The sequence below is a fragment of the Peromyscus californicus genome, unplaced genomic scaffold (assembly GCF_007827085.1).
Source record: "Peromyscus californicus insignis strain IS unplaced genomic scaffold, ASM782708v3 Scaffold_7__1_contigs__length_154581171, whole genome shotgun sequence".
Classification (NCBI taxonomy): Eukaryota; Metazoa; Chordata; class Mammalia; order Rodentia; family Cricetidae; genus Peromyscus; species Peromyscus californicus.
The window spans coordinates 50,198,301-50,210,627 of record NW_026294595.1 but is presented as its reverse complement, the minus strand read 5'-3'; the positions used below and the strand labels follow the sequence as shown (position 1 = coordinate 50,210,627).

Sequence of the window (12,327 nt, the reverse complement as noted above, 5' to 3'; positions counted from 1 at the left end):
ACTCACAGAGACCTGCCTGGCTCTGCCTCCTAAGTGCTGGGATTAAAGGTGTGTGCCACCGCTGCCTGGCCATTTCTTGTTGTTTTTTAATTTTCAAGCTTCTGCTATGTTTCTCCATGTCTCTCAAACATATTTAAAAAGTTGCTTTCTTTTAAAAATATTTTTTACCAGCCGGGCGGTGGTGGCGCACGCCTTTAATCCCAGCACTCGGGAGGCAGAGGCAGGCGGATCTCTGTGAGTTCAAGGCCAGCCTGGACTACCAAGTGAGTTCCAGGAGAGGCGCAAAGCTACACAGAAAAACCCTGCCTCGAAAAACCAAAAAAAAAAAAAAAAAAAAATTTTACCAAGATTATTTTATTTGTGTGTGCATGGGGACATGGCTGCAGGTACCCACAACGGCCAGAGGCTTCCAACCACAAGCAGTTGTAAGCTGCCTGGTGTGGGTGCTAAGAGGTCTTAGCCATCCCTCAGCCTTTTGTTTTGTTTTGACAGTCTTGCTCTGTAGAACAAGTTGCCTTTAGATTATGAACCTCCTGCCTTAGTCACCCCAGAGATCGGAGACTACATAAGTGTATAACAATATGTACCCAGTTATGCTTGTTGTTAGTAGTGCTTTCTTGCTCACTGTTTTATTTTTAATTATGTGCATGTGTTGATGATGGCTCAGTGCTGCAAAGGACTCAAAGATTCTCAGTCCCCATGTCAGGTGGTTACAATAACTGCCTGCTCCACAGGGTTCTAATGTTGTTGACATACACGGGCACCTGCATTCACATGTACATACACAGACACACGTACTTAAAAATAAATCTTTATTTATTTGTATATGGGTATGTGCATGTGAGTGCAGGTACCCTTGGAGGCTAGAAGGGGCTATTGGATCCTCTGTAATTGGGAGTCTAGGCTGTTGGAGCCACCATGTGGGTACAGGGAACCAAACCTGGTTCCTCTGGAGAAGCAACCACAATCTGTTAGCCACTGAGCCGGCTCTCCAGCCCCTGCAGTCGTTCTCATGTCATTTATTGGCACTAATATCCACCCTACTGCTCAGGCCTGAATTCTTTTCTCTTATTTTTCCCCTAGATTTTTTATGTATTAAGTTTGCATTACTGTAAAATTATATACATTTTGTTTTTATGTTTCCTGATTCTGGGAACCAAATTTTGGGCACTCTACCACCAAGCTACATCCAAGCCCTACATACTTCATTTTCAAGGTTATTTCTGCCCAAAGTATTAGTGATTAACAGAGATCTAAAATAGGGTTTTTAGGTTTACATATATATTTGTCAGGAATTTGGGGGTTTTTTGTTTGTTTTTTGTTTTGTTGCCATAAAAGATTTTATGTATATGATACTTTCATCATCATTATCTTTTTTTTTTTTTTGGTTTTTTGAGACAGGGTTTCTCTGTGTAGCTTTGCGGCTTTCCTGGAACTCACTTGGTAGCCCAGGCTGGCCTCGAACTCACAGAGATCCGCCTGCCTCTGCCTCCCGAGTGCTGGGATTAAAGGCATACGTCACCACCGCCCGGCTCATCATCATTATCTTTTAAAATGAGTTTTCTAGATTGAGAAAACTGTAGTTGTCATAGGTTCATTTAGAAAATGATGCGTTATTGATGTATAGAGATCTTTGTCTTGGCCAAGAAAATAGCACGACTTCTTGCTATATTCACTTTTTATCATGCCACACTCATTTTGCCTGCCCAGTCTGGTTTATAATAAACTATAAACTGCCTCATACTTCTGTGCATCCCTTGCATAGCATAGCCATTATAAGTACTTCAGTAATTGTTGACTTTAAAGCTTGAGTTTGCATGTTACTGTACAGATTAATGCAGGTGTATGCTCTCTATCATCGTCGTGTTCCCCTCAGTGTACTGCAGTGCCCAACGTTTATGAGGGTATTGGTGATCTGAACTTAGATCCTCGAGCTCTTGAGCAGGACACTATACTGACCATACTAAGGTGTGTGTATCCCTGGCCTTGTGAATATGAATTACTCCTTTACATTCATATGGTACCTATAAATAGAATGGCTACAAGTTGTAAGATATTAAAGACAATATGTTCCAGACTAAATTGATCATTATTAAATTTATTGAGTGATTGGACCTGCTGTTGCAGGCCTCAAATTTCAACTGTTTGGCATACTGAGACAGGAAGTTCCAAGAGTAGGACCAGCCTGGGAAACTTAATCATAACTTATCTCAAAATAAAACATTATAAGAGAAAGAGGGGGAGGGGGCTGTGAGGCCCTAGATTTGGCCCTGCAGTACCTAGTTAACTAATTGAACAACGTATTTGAAGTTTTACCTTTCTTACTGGATCCTTAAAAATGTAAGGTCTGCTGCTTGCCTTATTCCCTCTTCTGCGAAGTCTGTTAAAATAGATTGTTTTGCAGGTAAAAAAACTACAAAGGAAATGAATATGCTTATAAACAGTTGCATTTTTTCCTCATATATACTCACTTTAACTTAGAAAAGTTTGAAACTAACGTTTGTCTTTTTAAGCCAGTAGGCTGCATCTCATGTATATGTGTGCTGCTCCCCTTTTATCTTTAGATATTAGGATCAAGGAAGAAGAGCCTGATCCTGAAGAGTGGCAGCTCAGTGGTGATTCTACATTGAATACCAATGACCTAACACACTTAAGAGTCCAAGTGGTAGATGAAGAAGGGGACCAACAACATCAAGAAGGAAAAAGACTTCGGAGGGTAGCATGCACCTGTCCCAACTGTAAAGAAGGTGGTGGGAGGTACGCATACATCAGCCATGTGTTGTCGTTTGAAGGAGTACTACTATCACCCTAAGTTTTAGAATACTGCATGCCATATCACTCAATTACGGTCAGTTATCCATCACATGATCATTTGGGGGTGTGTGACTGTATGAGTGGCAGAAGTTAGACAACAAAATATATACAAATTTTCATATCTAAAGGCCTTTTCAACTAAAATTGCTTAGTCTTTAAAAGAATATAACAGATTGAATTTTTATAGGTCCCAGTTTATTAGCCTGTTTGCAAACCAGTGATGAGTTTGGCCTAGTACAGAGAAAATGTAGCTTGAGAATGCTGTATATAAAAGTAAGAAGTTCAGAAATAGTTGGTAAGTGTAAATACTTCCATTTTCAACAGAAATGAGGAAGAAACGTCTTAATGATAGGGACTTATTTTTTTGAAAGTGACATGGTTAGTATTTTACCTCATTCTTTTTTTTTTTTAAGATAAACTAAGGCAAAAATGGTTGGTAATTACTTTAAATGTAGCTAGAGCAAGCTTATTAAGAGAGATTTAGATTATAAAATAAACCAACAAAATCCATCCTGATGTTATTATAAGAAATATTTCAAATGATTGGTACAGTATTATTGAAGATGGGATGACAAAGATCCAATGTTAGCAAAAAAGAAAACTTGGATAGCAATGTTGGTATCAAGCAAGATGCAATTCAGTTGGAAAATACTAGATGGGCAGGATTATATTTCATAATGACATTTCTGTCCAGATTCAGTAGTCACAGTATCTATTTGCCCAGCTTTGAAATATATAAAGCAAAGACAGAATGATAATGTTGTGCTAACCAAATCTCCAGTCATTATTGTGAAAGGCTGTAATACCTTTCTCCTATGTACTACTTTTAAGTATGCAAAATGTGCTGAACAGTATAACCGTATATGTAAATGCACATGGTTATAAACTTGATTATCTGTCAGCTCTCTGATTGGTCCTATTAATTGATTTCTACTTTGATCAGTTCATTTACAACAATAATGACTAGAACAAAGATATCTTTTAGTGAGGCTCCAAAACCACCAAAAGGGGAGGGGACTGATAACTTCTAACATGCAAAAACTTACTATGTTCTTATGAGTGGCACATACATGGCACACATAAGTGAATTGCTTAAATGCACACATACTCTCAGTGAGATAGAATTGCCAGTACTCTGAGAGTTTGAGGCCAATCTGAGCTATAATGTGAGACTGTGTCTCCCAGGAAAACAAACAAAAAACAGAAACCAAAACTGTCCAACTGGGTTTCAAACCCATTTATATATTAACGAGTCTTAACCCTTATATTGTATTGCTAACTCAGTGGATCTGCTTCTGAACTTGACCTATAGATGCTTATAATAAATGTGGAATTCTGGATAGTCAGTAACTTTTCTGAAATTTACTCTATTTTAGAGGCACTTTCAAGATAAGTTACTCATCAAATCTATATGGGGGTCAGTGTTTAGCTTTCACTTACTCTTTAAAGTTAAAAACCATTTTTTAATTAATTTACTAAACTAACATGTCCCAAAAACTAAGAGGAAGTAGAGGAATATTTCAGAACACAAAAAAGCCCTACAAAATCATATTCTACCTCAAGATCTAACCACTGTAAGTTTTTTTGTGCACTACTACATATATTTTAAAGTAGAAGCATCTTATTCTTGTTTATGTCTTGTTTTGTAAGTTTTTGTAGCTGTATTTCCAAGTCTGATCTGTGTCGTCTTTTGATCTATGTATAGCATTGTATGTGGGTATATGATTTAACTTTCTTCTTTGTTTGGGATTTGTCATAATCCTCACACATACGTCCTTGCACATCTGTCTGATTGTCTCATTAGTGTATGTTGGCAGAAATAGAATTGCTGGGTCAATGGAATTGTCTGCTAAAAAGCTGTATCGTTTCTACTTAAACCAGCACTGTCTCAGGATGGCTGTGTTCTCATGTGCTGACCACCTCTTACTTTTTACTTTTTTTTTTAAAAGTTTGATAGGCAAGAAATAGTTCATTGATTTTAGTTTGTTTTATTGCTTGATGAGGTTGAACATATTCAGTAGTTAGTTTTATAAAATTCATTTTGTGAATTGTCTGTCTCATGGAACTGTTAATTTCTGTGAACTTTCTCTCTCCATTACCCTTACTGTTGCTTGTCTGCACACTGCACTATGAGTAAAGGAGTTCACTTACAACTAACAAACACAAAAGTGAAGTCAGTCTTCTAGATGCTGAAAGTTTTACCTAGTCCAGAAATTATAGCAAGTAATGTGTTCTCAGACATTTTTAAAATTTCATTCTTTTTAGTAGCTTACTTATTCTAAGCAATACAAATCAAGGTTCTTAGGATAGTAGTAGTTTTTTAGACTTGATTTGAACAGAATTCAACAGGTTTCTATGCAGTAGGCTTACTCATAGAAATAACTAGTTATTAGAAGCATTAGCATAAATAGTAAATCTAAGAACATTCTGCAACTTAATCTCTTCTTTTTTAAAGAGTAGAATGTTGGTCTTTTTTTTTTTCTTAACCATTTTCTAAATGGGCAAGAAAGCATTTTTAGGAAACTAATTTCATTCATCCTTAGAAAATTGTTTTGTTTACTTTTTGAACAACCTATAAAAGAAAATATTTCAGGGGCTGGAGAGATGTCTCAGTAGTTAAGAGCATTGGCTGTTCTTCAGAGGATGGAGGTTTGGTTCCCAGCTTACAAACTGGAGTCCCATGGGATCCAGCGCCTTCTGGCCTCCATGAGCACTGCATGTTTGCACAGACATACACATACACACTGGAAAAGCACTCACATATAAAATAATAGATTTAAATTAAAAAAATTAAAACGCTTCAGTTAGCCAGTCTTTATATAACAGAACCAGTCTTTAGAGAATAGTTGGAGAAACAATTGTAATAATACAAAATGATCTGAAGGCATTATTGTTACATGGGTTTTGCATGAATTAAGCATCAATTCATTATTTTACAAAGTCTGTTTTGTCAGCATTTCAGCTTGTGTTTCTGCCACCATAAGCAAAAGAGGCTGTGGTTATTTAACTTTTCCTTAACTTTGTCCAGAATTTGGATTTATTCTGTGTTGCTGTCTTGTCATTGAATTATTGGGCACAAGTTTAGGCACTAGGGAGCAGAAATTTAAAATTGGTAGTTAACATGGGGTTATATAGTGGACATTAGTGTATTCAAGTTGGAAACACTCTAAGAGCTCTTTCTCTTCCTTCATAGGATAGACCATGAGTACATGTTGTCTATCTAGATCTTACCTTGGGTCTGATTAACTTAAGTACTAACTTGAACCTCAGCAAGCTAAACATTTACCTTAAATTATAATACAGTTGATGCAACTTGATTAGATGCATATCCCAGTTTTAACGACTATTTCCTCATTTGCCTTATAATTCAACAGAAAAAAAAAAGATGTTTCCCTACCATTTTTCTCAGTCCTCTGAGAACCTGTTTGTCACTATTCATTTGTTAGTCCTGTATTTTGTTGGGACTCACAAGCTAAAGTTTTTAAGTTTGTCAAATGACACTGTTGAGTTCATAAAATCACATTAGTTCACCGAAGCGGTAGCCTTAACAAAGGAATGTGAAGTCATGAGTGGACTGAGTTGGGTTTCCTGTGAAATTGCTATGGTGAACGCAATATTGATACCAATAAAGACATTGTTCTTTCTCTTAGATCTGTTTAAGAATAAAGCAAATTTTAAAAAGCTAAATTAAATGGAAACAAGACTTGGGCATTGAGAATAAGCCAGGAAAAACCTGTTTTTCTCGACTCAGCTCTTTAAAGAGACTTAGAGATTGGGGGTGGACTGGAGCAGGAACTAGAATGTTTAGATTATGACATCCTTGCCCTTGAGACAACAGCATGATTCCTCCTTGTCTTTACTTATGCTATTCCTCTGCCTGGAATGCCTTCCCTCCTTTCTATCTAAATCCTACCCACCTCCTCCACGAAGCCTTCTCTAACTACTGGAGCCCACATTGATGTCTCCCTGTTCAGAACACCTATGGCATCTAACAGCCAGCACTGCACCGTTTAGCACTGTTTGTCCTATGGCAATTTCACATGCTACTGAGTGTGAGTACATTACAATATAAATGTGGGGGAAATTGGAGAAACGCTAGGATATTGTCTACAGGAGGATTTATAGTTGTGGAAGGTTTACAGGCCACTCTGAGATTGAGATTGAGGGAGGAGGGGAGTTGGGGAGGGGTTAAAGGTGCCTTGTTTTTAAATCTTAGAGAAACATTGAAAGTTTATACAGTGTGGTTTTGATAATTATGTCCAAAAAAGTCATGCTTTAAAAAAATATTCAGTGACAGTCCTAATTTTTGTCCTCAAGAAATGTTTTTGTAGTGCTTAATGCTATTGAAATACTGTTTCTGGATTCAAAAAGGTTTCTCCTTGCTTAGACTAAGATGCCTCTGTTCACTCATCTAAGCACGTCTCCCAAACTGGCCTTTGTATCAAATACTTAAGTGTAATGTAAGAGTTTGCACTGTGGAGAATGGTATTTTGTTATATCGCTTGTAAATAATTTTGGGTGTCTGCATGGTTTATGGGGGGAGAATTTTAACAGTAAAGATAATTTAGATTTGTATTTGTTACGATACCAGGAGGGTAAAGAACGTAGCTTTAGCTAGATTTTTAAAAAAATGTGAATCTCAGTTAAGTCAGTGTATGTCAGGGTGTGACCATTCGAGTACTTAAATGTTCTTAAGTCATGTTCATTTAAAACCTACTTAAGCTGTCTACCTGCCTTCTAATTGTACCTGTGATGAGTTTCTGTACAGTATTCTTTGGACAATAAATTATGAAATTATCTGACATCATGACTGAATAAAACTAGTTTCCTGTACTGTTAATTGAATTGGTCCTGTGCATACTATTTGCGAGCGATTCTGATGGGATAGTTAATAGCTTTGTTGTACATTCTTTGTGTATGAAGTGTCCTTTTAGTTACATCATTATTGAACATAGTTATATTGGACAACAGTCAGTTCTTGAATAAAATTAATGCATTAAATTTGTATGTTTAAAGTACATAAATTTTCACTTAAGTAGACTAAATGGTTTTGGCTTCTAATTGTTCTCTTGGTGATAGTATCTTCTCTTTGAAACTCAAGAGACTATATGATATAAATGGTTTTGAATGCTGTGATATAAGTGTATATTATTCTGTGTTTTGTAGAGGTACCAATCTTGGGAAGAAGAAGCAACACATTTGTCATATACCAGGATGTGGTAAAGTCTATGGAAAAACCTCACATTTGAGAGCGCATCTACGTTGGCATTCTGGGGAGCGCCCTTTTATTTGTAACTGGATGTTCTGTGGCAAAAGATTTACACGAAGTGATGAATTACAAAGGCACAGAAGAACACATACAGGTTATTAATATTTTTATGGTTTCCCCTCTTCCCTCCCTCCCTCCCTTCTTCTCTTTGTTAGGGATTGAACCCACGTGTATACCCAAAATACATTGAGCTGCAACCCTATTCTATAGTTGCTTTTAACAGACAAAATGAATCGTAGGCTATCTACCATACTAGACATTTTTTCAGCATACCTTACTTGATCACATCTTTAAAATGGATTAATTAGATCAAAAAAATCCACCCTCAGTAATACTAATTGAAAGTCCAAAGAACAAGCCAGTATAGATTTTCTTGAGAAATAGTTTTTTTTTTTTTTTTTGGTTTTTCGAGACAGGGTTTCTCTGTGTAGCTTTGCGCCTCTCCTGGAACTCACTTGGTAGCCCAGGCTGGCCTCGAACTCACAGAGATCCGCCTGCCTCTGCCTCCCGAGTGCTGGGATTAAAGGCGTGCGCCACCACCGCCGCCCGGCTGAGAAATAGTTTTTATTTTATGTTTTCTTGGGCTAGCTTTCATTGACCGTTGAATGTCTTAAAGCACATTTTTACTGTTTGTTCTGTTCACATATTTAAAATTAGTTGCTGTTTCTTATTATACTAGCAAATAAACAGAATCTTTTTCTTCTGGTAAATTCTGATATCTTTTCTGTTTGAGTATCTGAGGTGAGGGAAAGGCATTTCATTGAGGTATTGTCGGCTTTTTTCCTTTTTACATAATGTGGTGTGGTGATTGTATGAGACGGGTGTAGGGCAGACTCAAACAGAAGTCTAACATAATATAATGTAATTTTCTTCTGCTAAAATTAAATGATCAAAGTGTTCACCATTCTGTGTGCAGTGTTGAAGAATTGAAAGTTGACATTATAGGAAGTGTCTAGAAGGAAGAAGCATGGTCAGATGAACAACATGAATTTTGAAGTCTGATACATTAGGACTACTTGCAGTTTTGTTTTCTTTTTTTGGGGGGTGGGGATGTTCAAGACAAGGTTTCTCTATGTAGTTTTGGTGCCTGTTCTGGATCTCGCTCTGTAGAGCTGGCCTCGAACTCACAGAGATCCGCCTGGCTCTTCCTCCCTAGTGCTGGGATTAAAGGCGTGCGCCGCTGTGCCGCTGCCGTCTGGCTCCTTGCAGTTTTCTATTAGGTTAAGCAAATAAAGTTGTCTCTGCTTCACAACTCTTAATTTGGCTTAGAATGTCATAGAAGATGACATTGGCGTGTGAGACAGTGTGTGCACATTGATGCTCTGCTTGCTTTAGTTCTGTTTCTTGTGAGTATAAAGATAGATGAGATGAACCTCTGTGAGACTAGCAGAGTGTATGAGTAGCAGGACTTTCTATTACAATTTGTGTTGAATACGCTTAAGAGAGAAAGTTCTAGACATAATAACATTAAGCGATTTGAGTGTAGACCCTAAAATGGCCCCCAATAGATTTTTCCCAGTGGAATGTCCTCAGTAGATCATGAAAATGAATAATGTAGGTGGAGAAGAAAATATCTGATCAAATATGTGTAGGTTATTTGATCACCCCAATGGGTATAGATTAAAGAGGGAACTCGAACTCTTAAGATAATGTCTTTAGCTTTGATATAGAGTTGGGCATTCTTGGCACACACATTTAATTCCAGCATTCGGGAGACAGGTAGGCAGGTCTCTGAGTTCAAGACCAGCCTGATCTACATAGTGAGTTCCAGGACACAGAGAGACCCTGTCTTGGGGGGGCTGGGTTGGGGGGAAGAACGCCAAATATTTGGGTAGAATTATTTCCATAAGGGAAATCTTAGAGGGGCAGCTCATGAGACTACTACAGGTCTATTAGACCTTCTGTTTCAGGAGAGACCATCAATTAATCTGTAAAAGTGGAATTTTAAAACTAAGCAGTTTAATTTTTCTTCACAGGTGAGAAGAAGTTTGTTTGTCCAGAATGTTCAAAACGTTTTATGAGAAGTGACCACCTTGCCAAACATATTAAAACACATCAAAATAAAAAAGTTATTCACTCTAGCAGTACAGTGCTGGCATCTGTGGAAGCTGGGAGAGATGATACCTTGATTACTGCAGGAGGAACAACACTTATCCTTGCAAATATTCAACAGGGGTCTGTTTCAGGGATAGGAACTGTCAATACCTCTGCCACCAGCAATCAAGACATCCTTACCAACACTGAAATACCTTTACAGCTTGTCACCGTTTCTGGAAATGAGACAATGGAGTAAATATTACACAAATACTTATTCATTGTGGTTATTTTTATACAGTAGTGAGAAGAATATTGTTCCTAAGTTCTTAGATATCTTTTTATTGATGTGCAAAAATTTTTGGATTGACAGTAACTTGGTTATACATGACACTGAAATGCCTTACTTTGTATGATATTCCATAGTATATTAAAAATGGTAAAATTGCATGGGTTTTGTAGGTACTTTTGGAATCTAGAAGAAATGAAATTTTACCAAGTTATATAAAGAGAAAATTGAATTTAACAATGCGAATGGTAGTCTAACCAAATGCATCAATCCTGTGTGGTTTAGTGTAAAAATGAGAAGCTGTTGGTATTTATCTATTGTAAGATAAAAAAAAAGTTGGTGGGTGAAAGAAATCATGTTATGATAAATTTTTGTAATTTTCTTGATGACTGGAATTTTTATTATGCATAACTGACAAATCAAGTTTCCAAGCAAATGTTACATAGTGTAGGCTTTACTTAGCTTATCAATTTGTCATTTTGAAGCTAATTATTTTAATTAGGTTAACTGTACAATATTTTAAGCATTACTCTTGTAAGATTTTGAAAACTACATTTTAACATGGACCTTTAGGGATAGTCACCTTTTAAATCCTGTTGAAAAGCCATGTTTAAGATTTAATTTGCCAAAATAATGTCTTGTTAATATTCTTTCAATAATGAAGTTGGGCAATATAACCGATGTTTTTAAAAAGTTTAAAATGTGTAGGTTGAGGCATTTGGGTGGTAAGAAAATGTTCTAGTGAATTACCCCTTTTCCTGAAGTTTGGAGGACCAAAAAAATAATAATAATAAGGTATATTGCGTCTTAGCAGTGATTTTTTTTTTCTTTTTTCTTTTCTTTTTTTTTTTTTTTTAAATCCAATCTTGTTTCCAAAAAAACATGTCTGCCAGGGCCTTAAAAGCCATTGTGTAAATTACCAATAAAGTATAACATATGCAAACGTAACAGAATCACTTCCACAGTGACGATACTCCAACCGTACGGATATTAGTCATAGAAACTAGAAGCTTTATGATATTTTTAAAATTTTTTTGTCTAGATAGTCAGTCTGCACTTAAATATCAACCATTTTCCTTTTTTTGCTTCTTAAAATTTATATGTATCCAATACATTTAATTGAGAAATGTATGTTTTTTATTATGCTGTATTTTCTTTTTATTTTTTAATTATTGTTTATATTTTCAATTAAAAATGTACAAAATCAAATGACATTGCTGGTCTTGTAAGAGCTCTACAGTTTTCCTCAATGGACCTATTAACTGCAGCAGTTGACCTCTTGCCAGAAGTTGGGCTCTGTTCCTTTGTTACCTTTGAGACCACCTCAGATTGAAAGGCTACCTTATTGTACGTTTAAAGTGTATTATACAGTGTGGTAGTTAATAAAACACTATTTTTGTTTCTTTTGAGTTTGTTGTAGTCCAGTGGATTTAAAATACTGCAGTGGTATGGACAAGAAAGTCTCTTATTTTTCTTTAGCCTAAGATTCTTGATTTCAGAGGCTGGGATTGTAAACAAATATATTTACTTAAAAAGAGGTGTATAGAGGTGCTGGCAATTTAATTTTTCTTAAAAATGAATTTATTAAATATAATTTGAAAAAAAAGTAACTTCTTAGCTCACATTGATTTGTATCAGTTTTGTCAACACCATTTTGTAAACTACTTTTTATTTTCCTTTTCAAAGCACTGCAAACTATTTTGATTCATGAGAGTTCTGAATTTACATGCGTACACCTGAAAATGATAACATAGACAAGCTGAGGTAATCATGGCAGGCAGGAGCTATTCAAACGGTTTTGAATATGTGTGGGCCTCAGATGGCTCTAGAGGAAGGGTGGTAGGGATGGGAGGAGACAGTGGAATATTTCTTCCGTGTGTACAATGGTTAGTGGTTTCCATCACCTGTTATCCAAGCCCAA

General features: G+C 36.4%; 1 protein-coding gene across 3 annotated transcripts in view; it reads left to right on the top strand.

Moving 5' to 3' along the window:
• Positions 1-11,815, top strand: part of Sp3 (Sp3 transcription factor) — a 47,344-nt gene extending 35,529 nt beyond the window's left edge. For all 3 annotated transcript variants that reach the window (XM_052722707.1, XM_052722709.1, XM_052722708.1), the window contains 3 exons: positions 2,565-2,757; positions 7,981-8,177; positions 10,060-11,815. In XM_052722707.1, coding sequence (XP_052578667.1) covers positions 2,565-2,757; positions 7,981-8,177; positions 10,060-10,376 — 707 coding nt within the window. In that variant the 3' untranslated portion in view covers positions 10,377-11,815. The remainder of the gene's footprint in view (positions 1-2,564; positions 2,758-7,980; positions 8,178-10,059) is intronic.
• Positions 11,816-12,327: the final 512 nt, after the last annotated feature.